This window comes from Epinephelus fuscoguttatus, linkage group LG4 (assembly GCF_011397635.1).
Source record: "Epinephelus fuscoguttatus linkage group LG4, E.fuscoguttatus.final_Chr_v1".
NCBI lineage: Eukaryota > Metazoa > Chordata > Actinopteri > Perciformes > Serranidae > Epinephelus > Epinephelus fuscoguttatus.
Genome location: NC_064755.1, coordinates 1,265,075 through 1,281,528, shown reverse-complemented (window position 1 = coordinate 1,281,528; position 16,454 = coordinate 1,265,075). Strand labels below are relative to the sequence as shown.

At 42.5% G+C, this 16,454-nt stretch overlaps 1 protein-coding gene across 4 annotated transcripts in view; it reads left to right on the top strand.

Annotated features, from left to right (window-relative positions):
* Positions 1-16,454, top strand: part of akap13 (A-kinase anchoring protein 13) — a 207,115-nt gene that overhangs the window by 60,559 nt on the left and 130,102 nt on the right. For all 4 annotated transcript variants that reach the window (XM_049574388.1, XM_049574389.1, XM_049574390.1 and 1 more), the window contains 3 exons: positions 5,600-5,672; positions 12,792-12,895; positions 16,024-16,210. In XM_049574388.1, coding sequence (XP_049430345.1) covers positions 5,600-5,672; positions 12,792-12,895; positions 16,024-16,210 — 364 coding nt within the window. The remainder of the gene's footprint in view (positions 1-5,599; positions 5,673-12,791; positions 12,896-16,023; positions 16,211-16,454) is intronic.

Below are 16,454 nucleotides of genomic sequence, written 5' to 3'. Positions count from 1 at the left end.
AGGAGTTACACAGCAGACCACTGAGGTGCCTTTAATATCCATTGTGTCAATCATATGTTGGGTTGTTAAAATCCAACACATATATTTCGAGCAATCTCTTTCTATATAATCTGTTAACTCACATTTATACCAAAGTAGAACCAGAGAACAGATCTTGTGTGAACAAGAGCCACTGGGCTAATGTGACAGTAACACCACATGGAACAGGATGGAGACTTAGATATAATCAGAACCCAACAGCAGGAAGAAAACTAGTAATAAAGAACAACAACAATGGTGTTGGAGACAGTCTTTTCTGTACATCTTTTATAGGGCTGTGTTACAGCAGATTAGCCATCAGGAGTCATTTGCAGGGTGTTATGGATAGAGTCAATCAATCAATCAATCAATCAATCAATCAATTTTATTTATAAAGCCCAATATCACAAATCACAATCTGCCTCAGAGGGCTTTACAGCATACGACATCCCTCTGTCCTTTGGACCCTCTCAGCGGATAAGGAAAAACTCACCAAAAAACCCCAAAGAGAGTCCAACTAACACTGGATTTTTGAGGTGTGTAACAATATTGATATTCAAGTTATTGGGGTCCCTAGGTATTGTCAGACACTGGTGATTTTGGCATATTCTGATGTTGTTGTCAGTTTGAACTAACATAAGCACTATTTTTAAAGTCACATGACTTTTTTAAAAAAAAATTTAACACAAGTTCAGCTACAATAATATTTGTTTTTTGATTCAACTTTAAAAAAGAAAGTAACTGGTAAATTATAGCTGCTGTATGGCTGTGAGTAAGGCCGTGCAGTTCTAGGAGAAACGCTTATTGCAGGGTCCATCAGCAGAACTGCCCAGATCATAATTATCGAAAACATCCATCCATCTATCCATCCACGCGCTTATCCAGGGGCTGGGTAGCTGAGGCAGCAGGCTGAGCCAAGTACTCCAGATGCCATCTCGCCGGCGACACTCTCCAGCTTCTCCTGGGGGATCCAAAGGCGTTCCCAGGCTGAATGGGATATACAATCCCTCCAGCGTGTTCTGAGTCTACCTTGGGTCCTCCTACTGGTTGGATGTGCCTGGAAAAACTCAAATGGGAGGCAGCAGGAGGCATCCAGATCAGATGCCCGAACCACCTCAATTGGCCCCTTTTAGACAAAGGAGCAGTGGCTCATCTGTGAGCTCCCTCTGGATGTCCAAGCTTCTCACCATATCTTTGAGGCTAATCCCAGCCACTCTGAGGAGGGAACTCATTTCAGCTGCTTGTGTCCAGAGTATCATTCTTTTAGTCACTACCCAAAGCTCATGATCATAGTTGAAGGTCGGGACGTAATAGACTATTGATTGGGAGCTTTGCCATTCAGCTCATCTCTGTCTTCACCATGACGGTCTGGCACAGTGCTCACATCAGTGCGGTTGCCATGCCAAATCTCCTGTCCATCTCATGCTCCATTTTGCCCTCACTCGTGAACAAGACCCTGAGATACTTGAACTCCTTTGCTTTGGGCAGTAACTCTCCCAATCCAGAGGGGGCGATCCACCGTTTTCTGACAGAGAACCATGGCCTCAGACTTGGAGGTGCTAACTCTCATCCTAACCACTTAACACTCAGCTGAAAACTGCCCCAGTGCATGCTGGGTATCATGGTATGATGAAGCCAACAGAACCATCATCTTCAAAAAGCAGAAATGCAATTCTGAGGTCCCTAAACTTGACACTTTACTCCCCCCAGCTGTGCTTTGAGATTCTGTCCATGATTATCACAAACAGAATCGGCAACAAGAGACAATACTGGCGAAGGCTAACACCTACTGAAAACATGTTTGACTAGAGTATGCAGACACAGCTTTGACCGGATGACTTGTAGCAAATACTCCCCACCCCCCCACCCCCCCACCCCTACCAGGACTCCCCCAGGGGCAGTGGTCACGTAGTCTTGCCACCAGACAATCAGAGATCTCCACCTTCTGATAGTCTGGGGACACTCCTTTCTAAAGTGTGTTTAACACACCAGCGAAAACGGCCGGCAACAAAGCAACGCCTCTTGCATTTTTGAAAAGGACACGCCTTCTCAGAAATGTGCGCTCCTCCTTTTCTCGTCCGCAAGGAAACAAACACACAGAGAGCTTGAAAATGGATGCCGAGAGATTTAACTCCGTTTTATCAAACGTGTGCTCATCCATGAAGAAAATATTTTTTCTAGCAGATGTCATAGCTACAACATGATTGAGCTAACTGGAGTAGTTTCATGTCGTATCCGACAACAGGGGGCTTTTAACAGATGACGTCCTGATGTTAGCTTTGCTGCTGCTGTTAGCTGTCCCTGTCAGCTGCAGCCACTGATGCATTCTAGACATCGTGACTTCCCAAAACTGAATAAATATCACACATGGCAGCAGCAGCAACACAAAACTGCTTTGCTAGCTCAATCATGTTGTAACTAAGATATCCGCTGGAAAAGATATTTTTTTCACGGACCGTTTAATGAGTTATTACAGACACTGCTAACGGCTAACAGGGCTAACAGCTAACGGTTAGCCCAGCTAAACGTGCACACAGAAATAGTCATGTTTGTTCAATCATTGTGTTTATAGACTTTACAAACATCGGATTAGTCCAAATGGTGATACAGTGATGTGAAAAATGTGATATATAGGCTATATATATATATACATATATATATATACACTGAACAAAAATATAAACGCACCACTTTTGTTTTTGCTCCCATTTTTCATGAGCTGAACTCAAAGATCTAAAACATTTTCTATCCACACTAAAGACCATTTCCTCACAAATATTGTTCACAAATCTGTCTAAATCTGTGTTAGTGAGCACTTCTCCTTTGCCGAGATAATCCATCCCACCTCACAGGTGTGGCATATCAAGATGCTGATTAGACAGCATGAATATTGCACAGGTGTGCTAGGCTACAATAAAAGGCCACTCTGAAATGTGCAGTTTTATCACACCGCACAATGCCACAGATGTCGCAAGTTTTGAGGGAGCGTGCAATTGGCATGCTGATTGCAGGAATGTCCACCAGAGCTGTTGCCTGTGAATTGAATGTTCATTTCTCTACCATAAGCCGTCTCCAAAGGCGTTTCAGACAGTTTGGCAGTACATCCAACCGGCCTCACAACCACAGACCACGTGTAACCACACCAGCCCAGGACCTCCACATCCAGCATGTTCACCTCCAAGATCGTCTGAGACCATCCACCCGGACAGCTGCTGCAACAATCGGTTTGCATAACCAAAGAATTTCTGCACAAACTGTCAGAAACCGTCTCAGGGAAGCTCATCTGCATGCTCGTCATCCTCATTGGGGTCTCGACCTGACTGCAGTTCGTTGTCGTAACCAACTTGAGTGGGCAAATGCTCACATTCGATGGCGTCTGGCACGTTGGAGAGGTGTTCTCTTCATAGATGAATCCCAGTTTTCACTGTTCAGGGCAGATGGCAGACAGCATGTGTGGCGTCGTGTGGGGGGGGCGGTTTGCTGATGTCAACGCTGTGGATCGAGTGGCCCATGGTGGCGGTGGGGTTATGGTATGGGCAGGCGTATGTTATGGACAACGAACACAGGTGCATTTTATTGATGGCATTTTGAATGTACAGAGATATCGTGACGAGATCCTGAGGCCCATTGTTGTGCCATTCATCCACGACCATCACCTCATGTTGCAGCATGATAATGCACGGCCCCATGTTGCAAGGATCTGTACACAATTCCTGGAAGCTGAAAACATCCCAGTTCTTGCATGGCCAGCATACTCACCGGACATGTCACCCATTGAGCATGTTTGGGATGCTCTGGATCGGCGTATACGACAGCGTGTTCCAGTTCCTGCCAATATCCAGCAACTTCGCGCAGCCATTGAAGAGGAGTGGACCAACATTCCACAGGCCACAATCAACAACCTGATCAACTCTATGTGAAGGAGATGCGTTGCACTGCGTGAGGCAAATGGTGGTCACACCAGATACTGACTGGTTTTCTGACCCCCCCCCCCAATAAAGCAAAACTGCACATTTCAGAGTGGCCTTTTATTGTAGCCAGCCTAAGGCACACCTGTGCAATATTCATGCTGTCTAATCAGCATCTTGATATGCCACACCTGTGAGGTGGGATGGATTATCTCGGCAAAGGAGAAGTGCTCACTAACACAGATTTAGACAGATTTGTGAACAATATTTGTGAGGAAATGGTCTTTAGTGTAGATAGAAAATGTTTTAGATCTTTGAGTTCAGCTCATGAAAAATGGGAGCAAAAACAAAAGTGGTGCGTTTATATTTTTGTTCAGTGTATATATATATATATATAGCTAAAAGCTCTGCTGGTTTTCTACCCGGAGGTATTTGTAAACAACAAGGCGATTCCTTCTATAGTCCGGCCGGACGGATGAGTCATGGCCTTGTAAAAGATTATGTTTGTTACTTTTAGTTGGCGAGAATGTGTCGCTGCAAACGCGACAAACACCCACTAACTTCGACGCCGTTTTCTGCGAGCACGGCTGAGCCATTTTGTACCGCTACACGTGTTTCTAGTGGGACTATGTTTACAAGCACAAGAGTTCGGCAAGCCACCATAGGACCACACTGCAGATTTACTATTGGTTCTGCAACGTAGGGAGTTTTTTTAAACTCTGAAATTGTATCTGCCCATCTAAACACAAAATCAGGGAGAAAGTCATCAGTCTTTAGTTAAGTAAAGCATCTAAAGACTGACTTGTGAGTCTAGTGGTCATGAGCCCTCTTTTACCATGTGAATAGCAGGTGGCAGTGGACATTAGAAAGTGTAAATTATAGCTGAAGGTTTCTGTCAGTATTTTTTTTGTTGTCATGCTTCTAAGAGGATTTGTTGACTTGCTTGATAAAAAGCAGCACTGAACTGTACTCTTTGTAGTTCTGTCCAAGACAAGTCCACAGATAGTTGATAAAGGTGTCCAACAAGGATCAATATTAGAACCCCTGATATTTACATTATACAAACATGAAATGGGTGTAGTTTGTTGTATTTAAACTGTTTCTAAATGACCTCATAAAGAGGAGAAAAAAATGTGAAGCAATTCATATCAGCTGCTGCAGATTTGTTTCAGATATGGATCATTTAAGTGTGTATAATACAAAAGTCTCACAGAAAAGCCCTCCTACATTTTTTCTGAAATTACACTGAAGTGGCTGTGTATGGTTGCAGGGGTGGAACAGTCATTTGCTTGTGACCTGTGAGTGTGCATCAGCGAGCATGTTTTGGTGTGAGAGTGTGGCGGTTCCTCTAGTATAGCTCAAACATGTGAGACGGACACAGGGGGCACTGCTTGTGTGAGATGGGGTGTGTTTTCAACATTCACATGTGAAGCCAGTGGGTGTGAAGACATCATTTTTTAATATTGATGTGATGCTGGAAACGCTCATACACAGAGAAATGCTGCATACAATCAGCAGATGGTTGTTTGGTACCACAGCAGAAAACTGGTGCGACAAAGAATACATTGAAAACATACTCCAAACAATTAAATGACCTTCATTTTGATGTACCAGCTCTGTTCCACAGAGAAATGATTCTTCATCTTCCTCATTTACTTCCTTTTCTCTCTTAGATCCAGAGGGAGAGGGATGTTTTCTACCCTGTCCAGCCATGCCCTGAGCCCAACACAGAAACAACATGTACAGGTAAGCTCTTAATCCTGACTTTGAAACACATGCACAGGGAAATCAATAACTGACTGATTTAGGAAGCCACAGTAAATATTGTGGAGCTGATGCTGTAACCTTATGTAATGGCCAAAACCATAAGGGATACTTCACCAATTGTCAGTCAGGTCTGTGTCCCCAGTGTGTGGGTAGTGGGTGCAGATGAACACTGTTAAGGTGCCCCCAACCTGGACTGTGAGCAAAAATCCGCCTCTGTTTTTTTACCTCAAAAAGAGAAAAATAATAGACTTTAATCAGCAGGATATTTTCTACAGGATGTTTCTACAGGATGTTCCCCACTGCTAATTAAAATTTAGGAGTCATTCCAGCTTAGGCTTCTCAGCCTGTGGACTGAGCTCTATCTTATCCATTCATGTAGGCATTGGGACCTGTGCAGGATCTACAAAGTGGGAAGTTGATTTATTTTTCTGTGTGCGTGATGCACCAGGAGAAGGCACATCATACTTTTTGTGTGATGGCTGATTGAGCATTAATGATATCCAGATCTTTTTATCTTTTATCTTTTTAATTCTTGCTACCTCTGTAGGGTTTTTACGAGCTAACTTTTTCATACTTTCCTCTACAGAAACCAATCAAATGTTAAAATGTTTAGCTCTTAAAGATGATGGGTGCTGTGACTTTTTTTGTTTCTGCCATTTATACTTTTTTATAATATTAAGCTTGTTTCATGCCAAGCAGCTCACACCATCTCAGAGGCCATGGCCCCAAACCACTAAAGGGTCGGTAATTACTCACAGCCTCTCTTTTTCCTGGACCACGATTTGCCCACGCTAAAGGCAGAGGCAAACCTGTACCAGAGAAGTTAGATTTGCAAGCACAAGGTTTGCAACTTGCTTTCCAGCAACAAGGAGAACCAAGTTGAGTTAGCACACAGCGTCTCACTCTGCAAAGACCTCGAGCGACCAGCCTCCTCGGAGTTTCACCTTTGGAACAAAGGACACAACAAAGATTACATCTGGAACCACTGCCCTTACCCTCCTTAAATGGGGCGGCCAAGCTAGGGCCAGTCCTTTTGATACAGGGGCACATACAAGTAGGGTCAAATATCTAAGTCTGAACAATAACATATATATATAAATACATACATACATACATACATACATACATGTATATATACACTGAACAAAAATATAAACGCAACACTTTTGTTTTTGCTCCCCAGAAAATGTTTTAGATCTTTGAGTTAAGCTCATGTTAAGCTCACGTTTATATTTTTGTTCAGTGTACATATACATATATATATATATATATATATATATATATATATGTACACATGAGCTTAACTCAAAGATCTAAAACCTAAAACCTCCGCACACTGATATGTAGACTTTACTCTAGATCTTTATTTGGTCTTTTGTGTGTATAGAAAATGTTTTAGATCTTTGAGTTAAGCTCATGAAAAATGGGAGCAAAAAAAAGTGTTGCGTTTATATTTTTGTTCAGTGTGTGTGTATATATATATATACAGTACAGGCCAAAAGTTTGGACACACCTTCTCATTCAATGCGTTTTTTTATTTTCATGACTATTTACATTGTAGATTCTCACTGAAGGCATCAAAACTATGAATGAACACATGTGGAGTTATGTACTTAACAAAAAAAGGTGAAATAACTGAAAACATGTTTTATATTCTAGTTTCTTCAAAATAGCCACCCTTTGCTCTGATTACTGCTTTGCACACTCTTGGCATTCTCTCCATGAGCTTCAAGAGGTAGTCACCTGAAATGGTTTTCCAACAGTCTTGAAGGAGTTCCCAGAGGTGTTTAGCACTTGTTGGCCCCTTTGCCTTCACTCTGCGGTCCAGCTCACCCCAAACCATCTCGATCAGGTTCAGGTCTGGTGACTGTGGAGGCCAGGTCATCTGCCGCAGCACTCCATCACTCTCCTTCTTGGTCAAATAGCCCTTACACAGCCTGGAGGTGTGTTTGGGGTCATTGTCCTGTTGAAAAATAAATGATCGTCCAACTAAACGCAAACCGGATGGGATGGCATGTCGCTGCAGGATGCTGTGGTAGCCATGCTGGTTCAGTGTGCCTTCAATTTTGAATAAATCCCCAACAGTGTCACCAGCAAAACACCCCCACACCATCACACCTGCTCCTCCTCCATGCTTCACAGTGGGAACCAGGCATGTGGAATCCATCCGTTCACCTTTTCTGCGTCTCACAAAGACACGACGGTTGGAACCAAAGATCTCAAATTTGGACTCATCAGACCAAAGCACAGATTTCCACTGGTCTAATGTCCATTCCTTGTGTTTCTTGGCCCAAACAAATCTCTTCTGTTTGTTGCCTCTCCTTAGCAGTGGTTTCCTAGCAGCTATTTGACCATGAAGGCCTGATTCGCGCAGTCTCCTCTTAACAGTTGTTCTAGAGATGGGTCTGCTGCTAGAACTCTGTGTGGCATTCATCTGGTCTCTGATCTGAGCTGCTGTTAACTTGCAATTTCTGAGGCTGGTGACTCGGATGAACTTATCCTCAGAAGCAGAGGTGACTCTTGGTCTTCCTTTCCTGGGTCGGTCCTCATGTGTGCCAGTTTCGTTGTAGCGCTTGATGGTTTTTGCGACTCCACTTGGGGACACATTTAAAGTTTTTGCAATTCTCCGGACTGACTGACCTTCATTTCTTAAAGTAATGATGGCCACTCGTTTTTCTTTAGTTAGCTGATTGGTTCTTGCCATAATATGAATTTTAACAGTTGTCCAATAGGGCTGTCGGCTGTGTATTAACCTGACTTCTGCACAACAAAACTGATGGTCCCAACCCCATTGATAAAGCAAGAAATTCCACTAATTAACCCTGATAAGGCACACCTGTGAAGTGGAAACCATTTCAGGTGACTACCTCTTGAAGCTCATGGAGAGAATGCCAAGAGTGTGCAAAGCAGTAATCAGAGCAAAGGGTGGCTATTTTGAAGAAACTAGAATATGTTAGTTAAGTACATAACTCCACATGTGTTCATTCATAGTTTTGATGCCTTCAGTGAGAATCTACAATGTAAATAGTCATGAAAATAAAAAAACGCATTGAATGAGAAGGTGTGTCCAAACTTTTGGCCTGTACTGTATATATATATATATATATATATATATATATGTATATATATGTGTGTGTGTGTGTGTGTGTGTGTGTGTGTGTATACACACTGAACAAAAATATAAACGCAACACTTTTGTGTTTTTGCTCCCATTTTTCATGAGCTGAATTCAAAGATCTAAAACATTTTCTATATACACAAAAGACCATTTCTCACAAATATTGTTCACAAATCTGTCTAAATCTGTGTTAGTGAGCACTTCTCCTTTGTCAAGATAATCCATCCCACCTCACAGGTGTGGCATATTAAGATGCTGATAAGACAGCATGAATATTGCACAGGTGTGCCTTAGGCTGGCCGCAATAAAAGGCCACTCTGAAATGTGCAGTTTTGCTTTACTGGGGAGGTCTGGGGGGGTCAGAAAACCAGTCAGTATCTGGTGTGACCACCATTTGCTTCACGCAGTGCAACACATCTCCTTCGCATAGAGTTGATCAGGTTGTTGATTGTGGCCTGTGGTATGTTGGTCCACTCCTCTTCAATGGCTGTGCGAAGTTGCTGGATATTGGCAGGAACTGGAACACGCTGTCGTATACGCCGATCCAGAGCATCCCAAACATGCTCAATGGGAGACATGTCCGGTGAGTATGCTGGCCATGCAAGAACTGGGATGTTTTCAGCTTCCAGGAATTGTGTTCAGATCCTTTCAACATGCGGTCGTGCATTATCATGCTGCAACATGAGGTGATGGTCATGAATGAATGGCACAACAATGGGCTTCAGGATCTCCTCACGGTATCTCTGTGCATTCAAAATGCCATCAATAAAATGCACCTGTGTTCATTGTCCATAACATACGCCTGCCCACACCATAACCCCACCACCACCATGGGCCACTCGATCCACAATGTTGACATCAGCAAACCGCTCACCCACACGACACCACACATGCTGTCTGCCATCTGCCCTGAACAGTGAAAACCGGGATTCATCCATGAAGAGAACACCTCTCCAACGTGCCAGACGCCATCGAATGTGAGAATTTGCCCACTCAAGTCGGTTATGACGACAACGGTTTCTGACAGTTTGTGCAGAAATTCTTTGGTAATGCAAACCGATTGTTGCAGCAGCTGTCCGGGTGGCTGATCTCAGACGATCTTGGAGGTGAACATGCTGGATGTGGAGGTCTTGGGCTGGTGTGGTTACACGTGGGCTGCGGTTGTGAGGCCGGTTGGATGTACTGCCAAATTGTCTGAAACGCCTTTGGAGACAGCTTATGGTAGAGAAATGAACATTAAATTCACGGGCAACAGCTCTGGTGGACATTCCTGCAGTCAGCATGCCAATTGCACGCTCCCTCAAAACTTGCGACATCTGTGGCATTGTGCTGAGTGATAAAACTGAACATTTTAGAGTGGCCTTTTATTGTGGCCAGCCTAAGGCACACCTGTGCAATAATCATGCTGTCTAATCAGCATCTTGATATGCCACACCTGTGAGGTGGGATGGATTATCTCGGCAAAGGAAAAATGCTCACTAACACAGATTTAGACAGATTTGTGAACAGTATTTGAGGGAAATGGTCTTGTGTATAGAAAATGTTTTAGGTCTTTGAGTTCAGCTCATGAAAAATGGGAGCAAAAACAAAAGGGTTGCGTTTATATTTTTGTTTAGTGTATATGTGTGTGTGTGTGTGTGTGTGTGTGTGTGTGTGTGTATTATACATATATGTATATATCTATATCTATCTATCTATATATATCTATATCTATCTATCTATCTCTCTCTCTCTCTCTCTCTCTCTATATATATATATATATATATATATACACACACACATATATATATGGATAGTACAATTCAATTCAATTCAATTCAATTCAGTTCAATTCAGTTTTATTTATAAAGCCCAATATCACAAGTCACAATTTGCCTCACAGGGCTTTACAGCATACAACATCCAGAAGAGCAACAGGAAGAGCAACTGAGGAGGGATCCCTCTTCCAGGATGGACAGACGTGCAATAGATGTTGTACAGAACAGATCAGCATAATAAATTAACAGTAATCCGTATGACACAATGAGAGAGAGAGAGAGAGAGAGAGAGAGAGAGAAAGAGAGAAAGAGGTGCAGGACAGACGGTAATGACAGTAGCTTACAGCAACATTAATGAAAGTAATAATATTATAGTTATAATTTTGCCTACTGTGGTACAATATGTTTAAAGTATATATTAATATCTGGCAGTATACATGTATGACAATAAGCATATGTGTATAATAACAGTAGAAGTATGACTAATGACATGCATCTGGCAGGACCACGGCAGCAGCACAACCACACACATCACGCTATCCAGGCAACACTGCAATACGAGTTAATCTGAGAGACAGTGGAGCACAAAGGCTCCGGAGAAGAAGCTGAGTTAGTGACATCCAGAATGGCCGAGTTAGCAAGATGCAGTAATGGGATGAGAGAGAGAGAGAGAGAGAGAGAGAGAGAGAGAGAGAGGAGAGAAGGTGCCCGGTGTATTATAGGGGGGTCCTCCGGCAGACTAGGCCTAAGTCAGCCTAACTAGGGGCTGGTACAGGGCAGGCCTGAGCCAGCCCTAACTATAAGCTTTATCAAAGAGGAAAGTCTTAAGTCTAGTCTTAAATGTGGAGACGGTGTCTGCCTCCCGGACCGTAACAGGAAGATGATTCCACAGGAGAGGAGCCTGATAGCTGAAGGCTCTGGCTCCTGATCTACTTTTGGAGACTTCAGGGACCACGAGTAACCCTGCGTTCTCAGAGCGCAGTGTTTTGGTGGGATAATAAGGCACTATGAGCTCTCTAAGATATGACGGAGCTTGACCATTTAGAGCATTATAAGTTAACAGTAGGATTTTAAATTCAATTCTGGATTTTACAGGGAGCCAGTGCAGAGAAACTAAAACAGGAGAAATATGATCTTGTTTCTTAGTTCCTGTTAGTACACGTGCTGCTGCATTCTGAATTAGCTGGAGAGTTTTTAAGGACTTACTAGAGCTACCTGATAATAGAGAGTTACAGTAATCCAGCCTAGAGGTAACAAAAGCGTGGACCAATTTTTCTGCATCTTTTCGGGTCAGGATAGGCCTAATTTTCGCAATATTATGCAGATGAAAAAATGCAGTCCGTGAGGTTTGTTTTAAATGAGAATTAAAAGACAAATCTTGATCAAATATTACTCCGAGGTTTCTTACGGTAGTGGCAGAGGCCAGAGCAATGCCATCTAGAGAAACTATGTCATCAGATAAAGAGTCTCTGAGTTGTTTGGGGCCAAGAACAATAACTTCAGTTTTGTCTGAATTTAACATCAGGAAATTGGTGCTCATCCAGGTTTTTATGTCATTAAGGTAGTTATGGAGTTTAGTTAATTGATTACATCATCCAGTAAGGGTCCCCACCCTTTCCCTGAAATACAAACTGAATTTTCGTATGTATGCGCAAGTACAAATTGAAGACTGCAGAATGAAAGTGAAACAGAAAAGCAAAACATAAGTTAAATGAGTTTGTGTAGTTTTTGGAGATTTTTATTTGGATGTTCCTTTACCCAAAAAATGAGAAAAATATTATAGAACACAGCAGATGTATGCATTAAATGCACCTTATAGCAAACTGCAGCACACATCAAACTACCAAAAAAGCACAGCCATATACCTCCATACATTTTGAGCCCTTAAAGTCACCACTGATGGACAGACTGCTGGAGCAGCTGCTGTAGCTGCCTCTTGAGTCAAGGTTACCCGACCCATTGAGTCAAGGAGGAGATATTGTGGTTTATATTAATAAGTTCTTTAAATGTTAATTGTAAATAATTATCTTTATCAGTGGAGTGCAGAGGTTTTGTCATATATTTACCACATCATCACAGGAAAAGAAAGTAGGCTGCTTGCTCCGCTGCTGTTCAGTGACTATGATGTTTTTTGTCATAGTTTTGGTCTATGAAATCAATACTGTCACTGACCCAGCCAGGTGTTTTTGACTGTGTTTCATCTCCTCCTCTTTTTCTGTCCAGATGTCCATCCAGACAGGGAGGAGTGTGTGTCGGTGTGTTTGTTGCACAGAGACAAAGACAGTGTCAAAGTCAGTGTGAAACTGGATGACAGTGTCTTCAAAAAGGTACAATACACACACACACACACACACACACACACAGGTTAATGTGTTTGCTCCTGGGTTTGAGCTTGCATTCAGATCTCTGGCGGAACAGTCCATAAACACTGGGTTTCTGTCAACACAGCAGCTGAAATTCATGACCCATTGTATTTATGTCAGAAATCAGTAATAACAGTGCAACTGCAGTGTCTACCTTTATTGTTCTTTAAAATGAATCTGGATGAGAAAACCTCTGTTGGTGTATTACGCAACAGACAGCAAACACTTTCCCCCCTGCAGCTTGGCACGAACCAGAGGAAAACCAGTCGATTAGCTGTTCCATACAAAGACTGTAGATAATGACCACATAGTCCATCAAGGATCTATCCAGTGTCTGTAACCACTTATCCTATTCAGGGTCCCGGGGGGCTGGAGCTGATCTCGGCTGACATTTGGCGAGAGGCTGGGAACACCCTAAACCCTAACGATCAATAATAATTAGGGATGTCCCAATCCAGCTTTTTCACTTCCAATCCGATACTGATATTACAGCCTTGAGTTTTGGCCGATACCGATACTGATCCGATCCAAGTGCGCAGTCATGTCATGTCAGTCATGTTAGAAAAGGTTTAATCAAGCGATATTACTCTAACAAGAACAACTACTTAATCAGGTTAGTTAGAATGATCCACAACAGTTGGTATGAGAAACTGACCTGTTTATTGTGAACAGGGTTAAATAAACAAACTTTAAACTTGAACATTAACATTAAATAAAAAATACAGTGGTGGAAAAAAGTTTTCGGACACCCCATGCATTTGTGAAATATTGCTCTTCACTCAAGAATCACTCTTAGGTCTTCAAGTGCAATTTCTTTTAGTACAGTCACAGCCAGTGATGAAGGTCGTTCTTTTTATTAAAAGACACAATTTTTGTTGCCAAGCTTCGTGTCTACATAAAGCCAGCACATTTGAAAGTTCTTCAGACACAAAAATGGCTAAAACAAGGAACCTAACGCAGGAAACACGCCTGAAGATAAAGATTCTCAGCCAGGAAGAGTACAGCTGCCGCCAGATAGCCGGGAAGTGCAGATGCGGTCCTTCAGCAGTTGGATACACTCTGCAGAAATACAGACGAACCAACAGCTTGGAAGACAAACCAAGATCTGGGCGTCCAAGGGTTTCTTCAGCAAGAAATGACCGCATCCTGATCCGCATGTGCAGGCAAAACCACCAAATGACATCACAGGAGCTTCAGCAGCAGTGGTCAAACCAAACTGGTGTCCAGTGTTCCACCCGCACTGTACGTGGCCGACTTTTAGATCGTGGCTTAAGGTCCTATGAGGCCATCAAGAAGCCCCTGATCAATGAGAGACAGAGGTTAGCCCGGCGTCGTTGGGCCCAGGCACACAAGAACTGGACAGCCAGGAATTGGAAGAAGATTTTGTGGTCAGATGAGTCCAGTTTCCAGCTTTATCTTCCTCCTACTAATGTGAAGGTACGCAGAAGGCCAGGTGAAGCATTATCTCCAGCATGTACAGTACCTACTGTCAAGCATGGTGGAGGCAGTATCATGGTTTGGGGATGCATGAGTGCTGCTGGTGTTGGTCATCTCACTGTCTGTGATGGCACATTGAACTCTACCAAGTATTGTACCATTCTCCAAACCCACATGCTCCCTTCTGTGCGTGCACTGTTCCGTCGAGGTAAAAACTGGATGTTTCAACAAGATAATGCCCCTTGCCACACATCCAAGGCCAGTAGAACTTGGCTGCAGGAGCACAGTATCCAGGTTTTAGAGTGGCCAGCTCAATCCCTGGACATGAGCCCCATTGAAAATCTGTGGTGGATTATCAAAAGGTCTGTTTCAAAGCATAAACCAAAGAATTTAGAAGAATTAAAAGCAGTAATTCAAGAAGAATGGGACAAGATTACCCCTCAACAGTGTGAAAGGCTCGTGGGGAACATGCCAGCCAGAATTAGAGCTCTACTACGTGCCAATGGCAGGACTACTAAATATTAATTTGATGATGTGATGGTTTATTTATTTTTTGTTCAGTTTTGAACACATTCTCTGTTATTTGTTGACTTTGATACCGACAGTGTTGAGAACTGACATATTGAAACTGAATTTAGTTTTGTTAGTTTTTCTTGTAAACAATAAACAAAAAAATATAATTTGTATTTGTTTGTATCTGTCTAATGCAGCCACACCTTTTGAAACACAAAAAAGATTTTTCCACAAATATTTCATGATAATATTTGAGATTGTGTAAAATTTTAAAGGTGTCCGAAAACTTTTTTCCACCACTGTATAGCTGGTTTGCTCTGGCTGCTTTGGCCCCTTAATAAATAGAAAATAAATCAACACAAGAAATCTTTAAAATGTCTTACATTGAAATTAAAATAACAGCAAGACTCCACACACTTGTGCTTTGGCCCCCTGATAAATAAAAAATAGATTAACACCACAAGACATTGCTGACATTTAACAAACAATGCAGCCTTTCCTTTTCAGTTATTTTTGTAGTGTCAGTGCCAGCCTAGTGCTGCTGTTTCCTGAGTGTCTGCATGCTGGCATGGTGGATTGATAGTAAGTGCTGGAGCGGATCACTGGAATGGACTGCTTGAATTACAGAGCGCTGGGCTGGCCAGAAAACCTGGATCGGATTTCTTGAATCAGCATTTTCCCATGCAGTCCGATCTGATGCACGTTTTTTGCTAATATCGGCAGCCGATACATCCTTAATAATAATATAATGATATTTATGTTGAACATTGTAAGATCTTTGTCTTACAAATTTTTTGAAATCACATCCAGATCTGCCACTCAACTTTTGAGGGGAACGATGGTACTTGGACAACAATAGAGGGGATTGTAGTGGTGGGAGTGTATGTGTGCAAGTGTCATCAGTTATAGAGAGATGAAAAAGTGAAGGCCCTTTCTGATTGTCACGTCCTTATAGGGCTAGTTTAGGACAAGAGAATTTGTGTTTGGTGAAACTTGGACTAAGTTTGTAGGAAGTATTTAGAGTATTTGATCCTCAGTTTAAGCATGGGAGTGTGTTTTCCAGTGACTGATAATGTTTCCTGCTGATTGTTAATGTTATAATAATATAACCTTCACCTCCTCTGTCTTCCTTCACTTTCTAGCCTAAAGATCCCCCCTTCTGTGTTGAACACGAGGACAGAGGGGTTTGTGTTTCATGCTCAACCACAAATAAGGCATTGACACAGGAAGCTCTCAATCCCACTGAGGGCGCTTTGTCAGTGGGCACACCTGATGGGGGAGCCCCTCAGAGCCCCAGGCTGTCCTGGAAGTCAGAAACAGAGGACAGAGGTGCAGCACACTGTTTATTTTCTCATGTTTTCTAACAGAGGCTGTTATTATTTTTCAAAAGATATCCAGGAACTTAATAATATATAATACTACTGGTAACAAGGTAATATAAGGAGCTGGAAAGTCCCTATGTGGCAGGTGAGAGGGGAGGTGGATGGGTCCAACAAATCCTGGACTTTCACTTGAGAGGCCGCTGTTGACTTTCTATGTGAATTTTTAGCCATACTGTAATATTTTTTTCTAA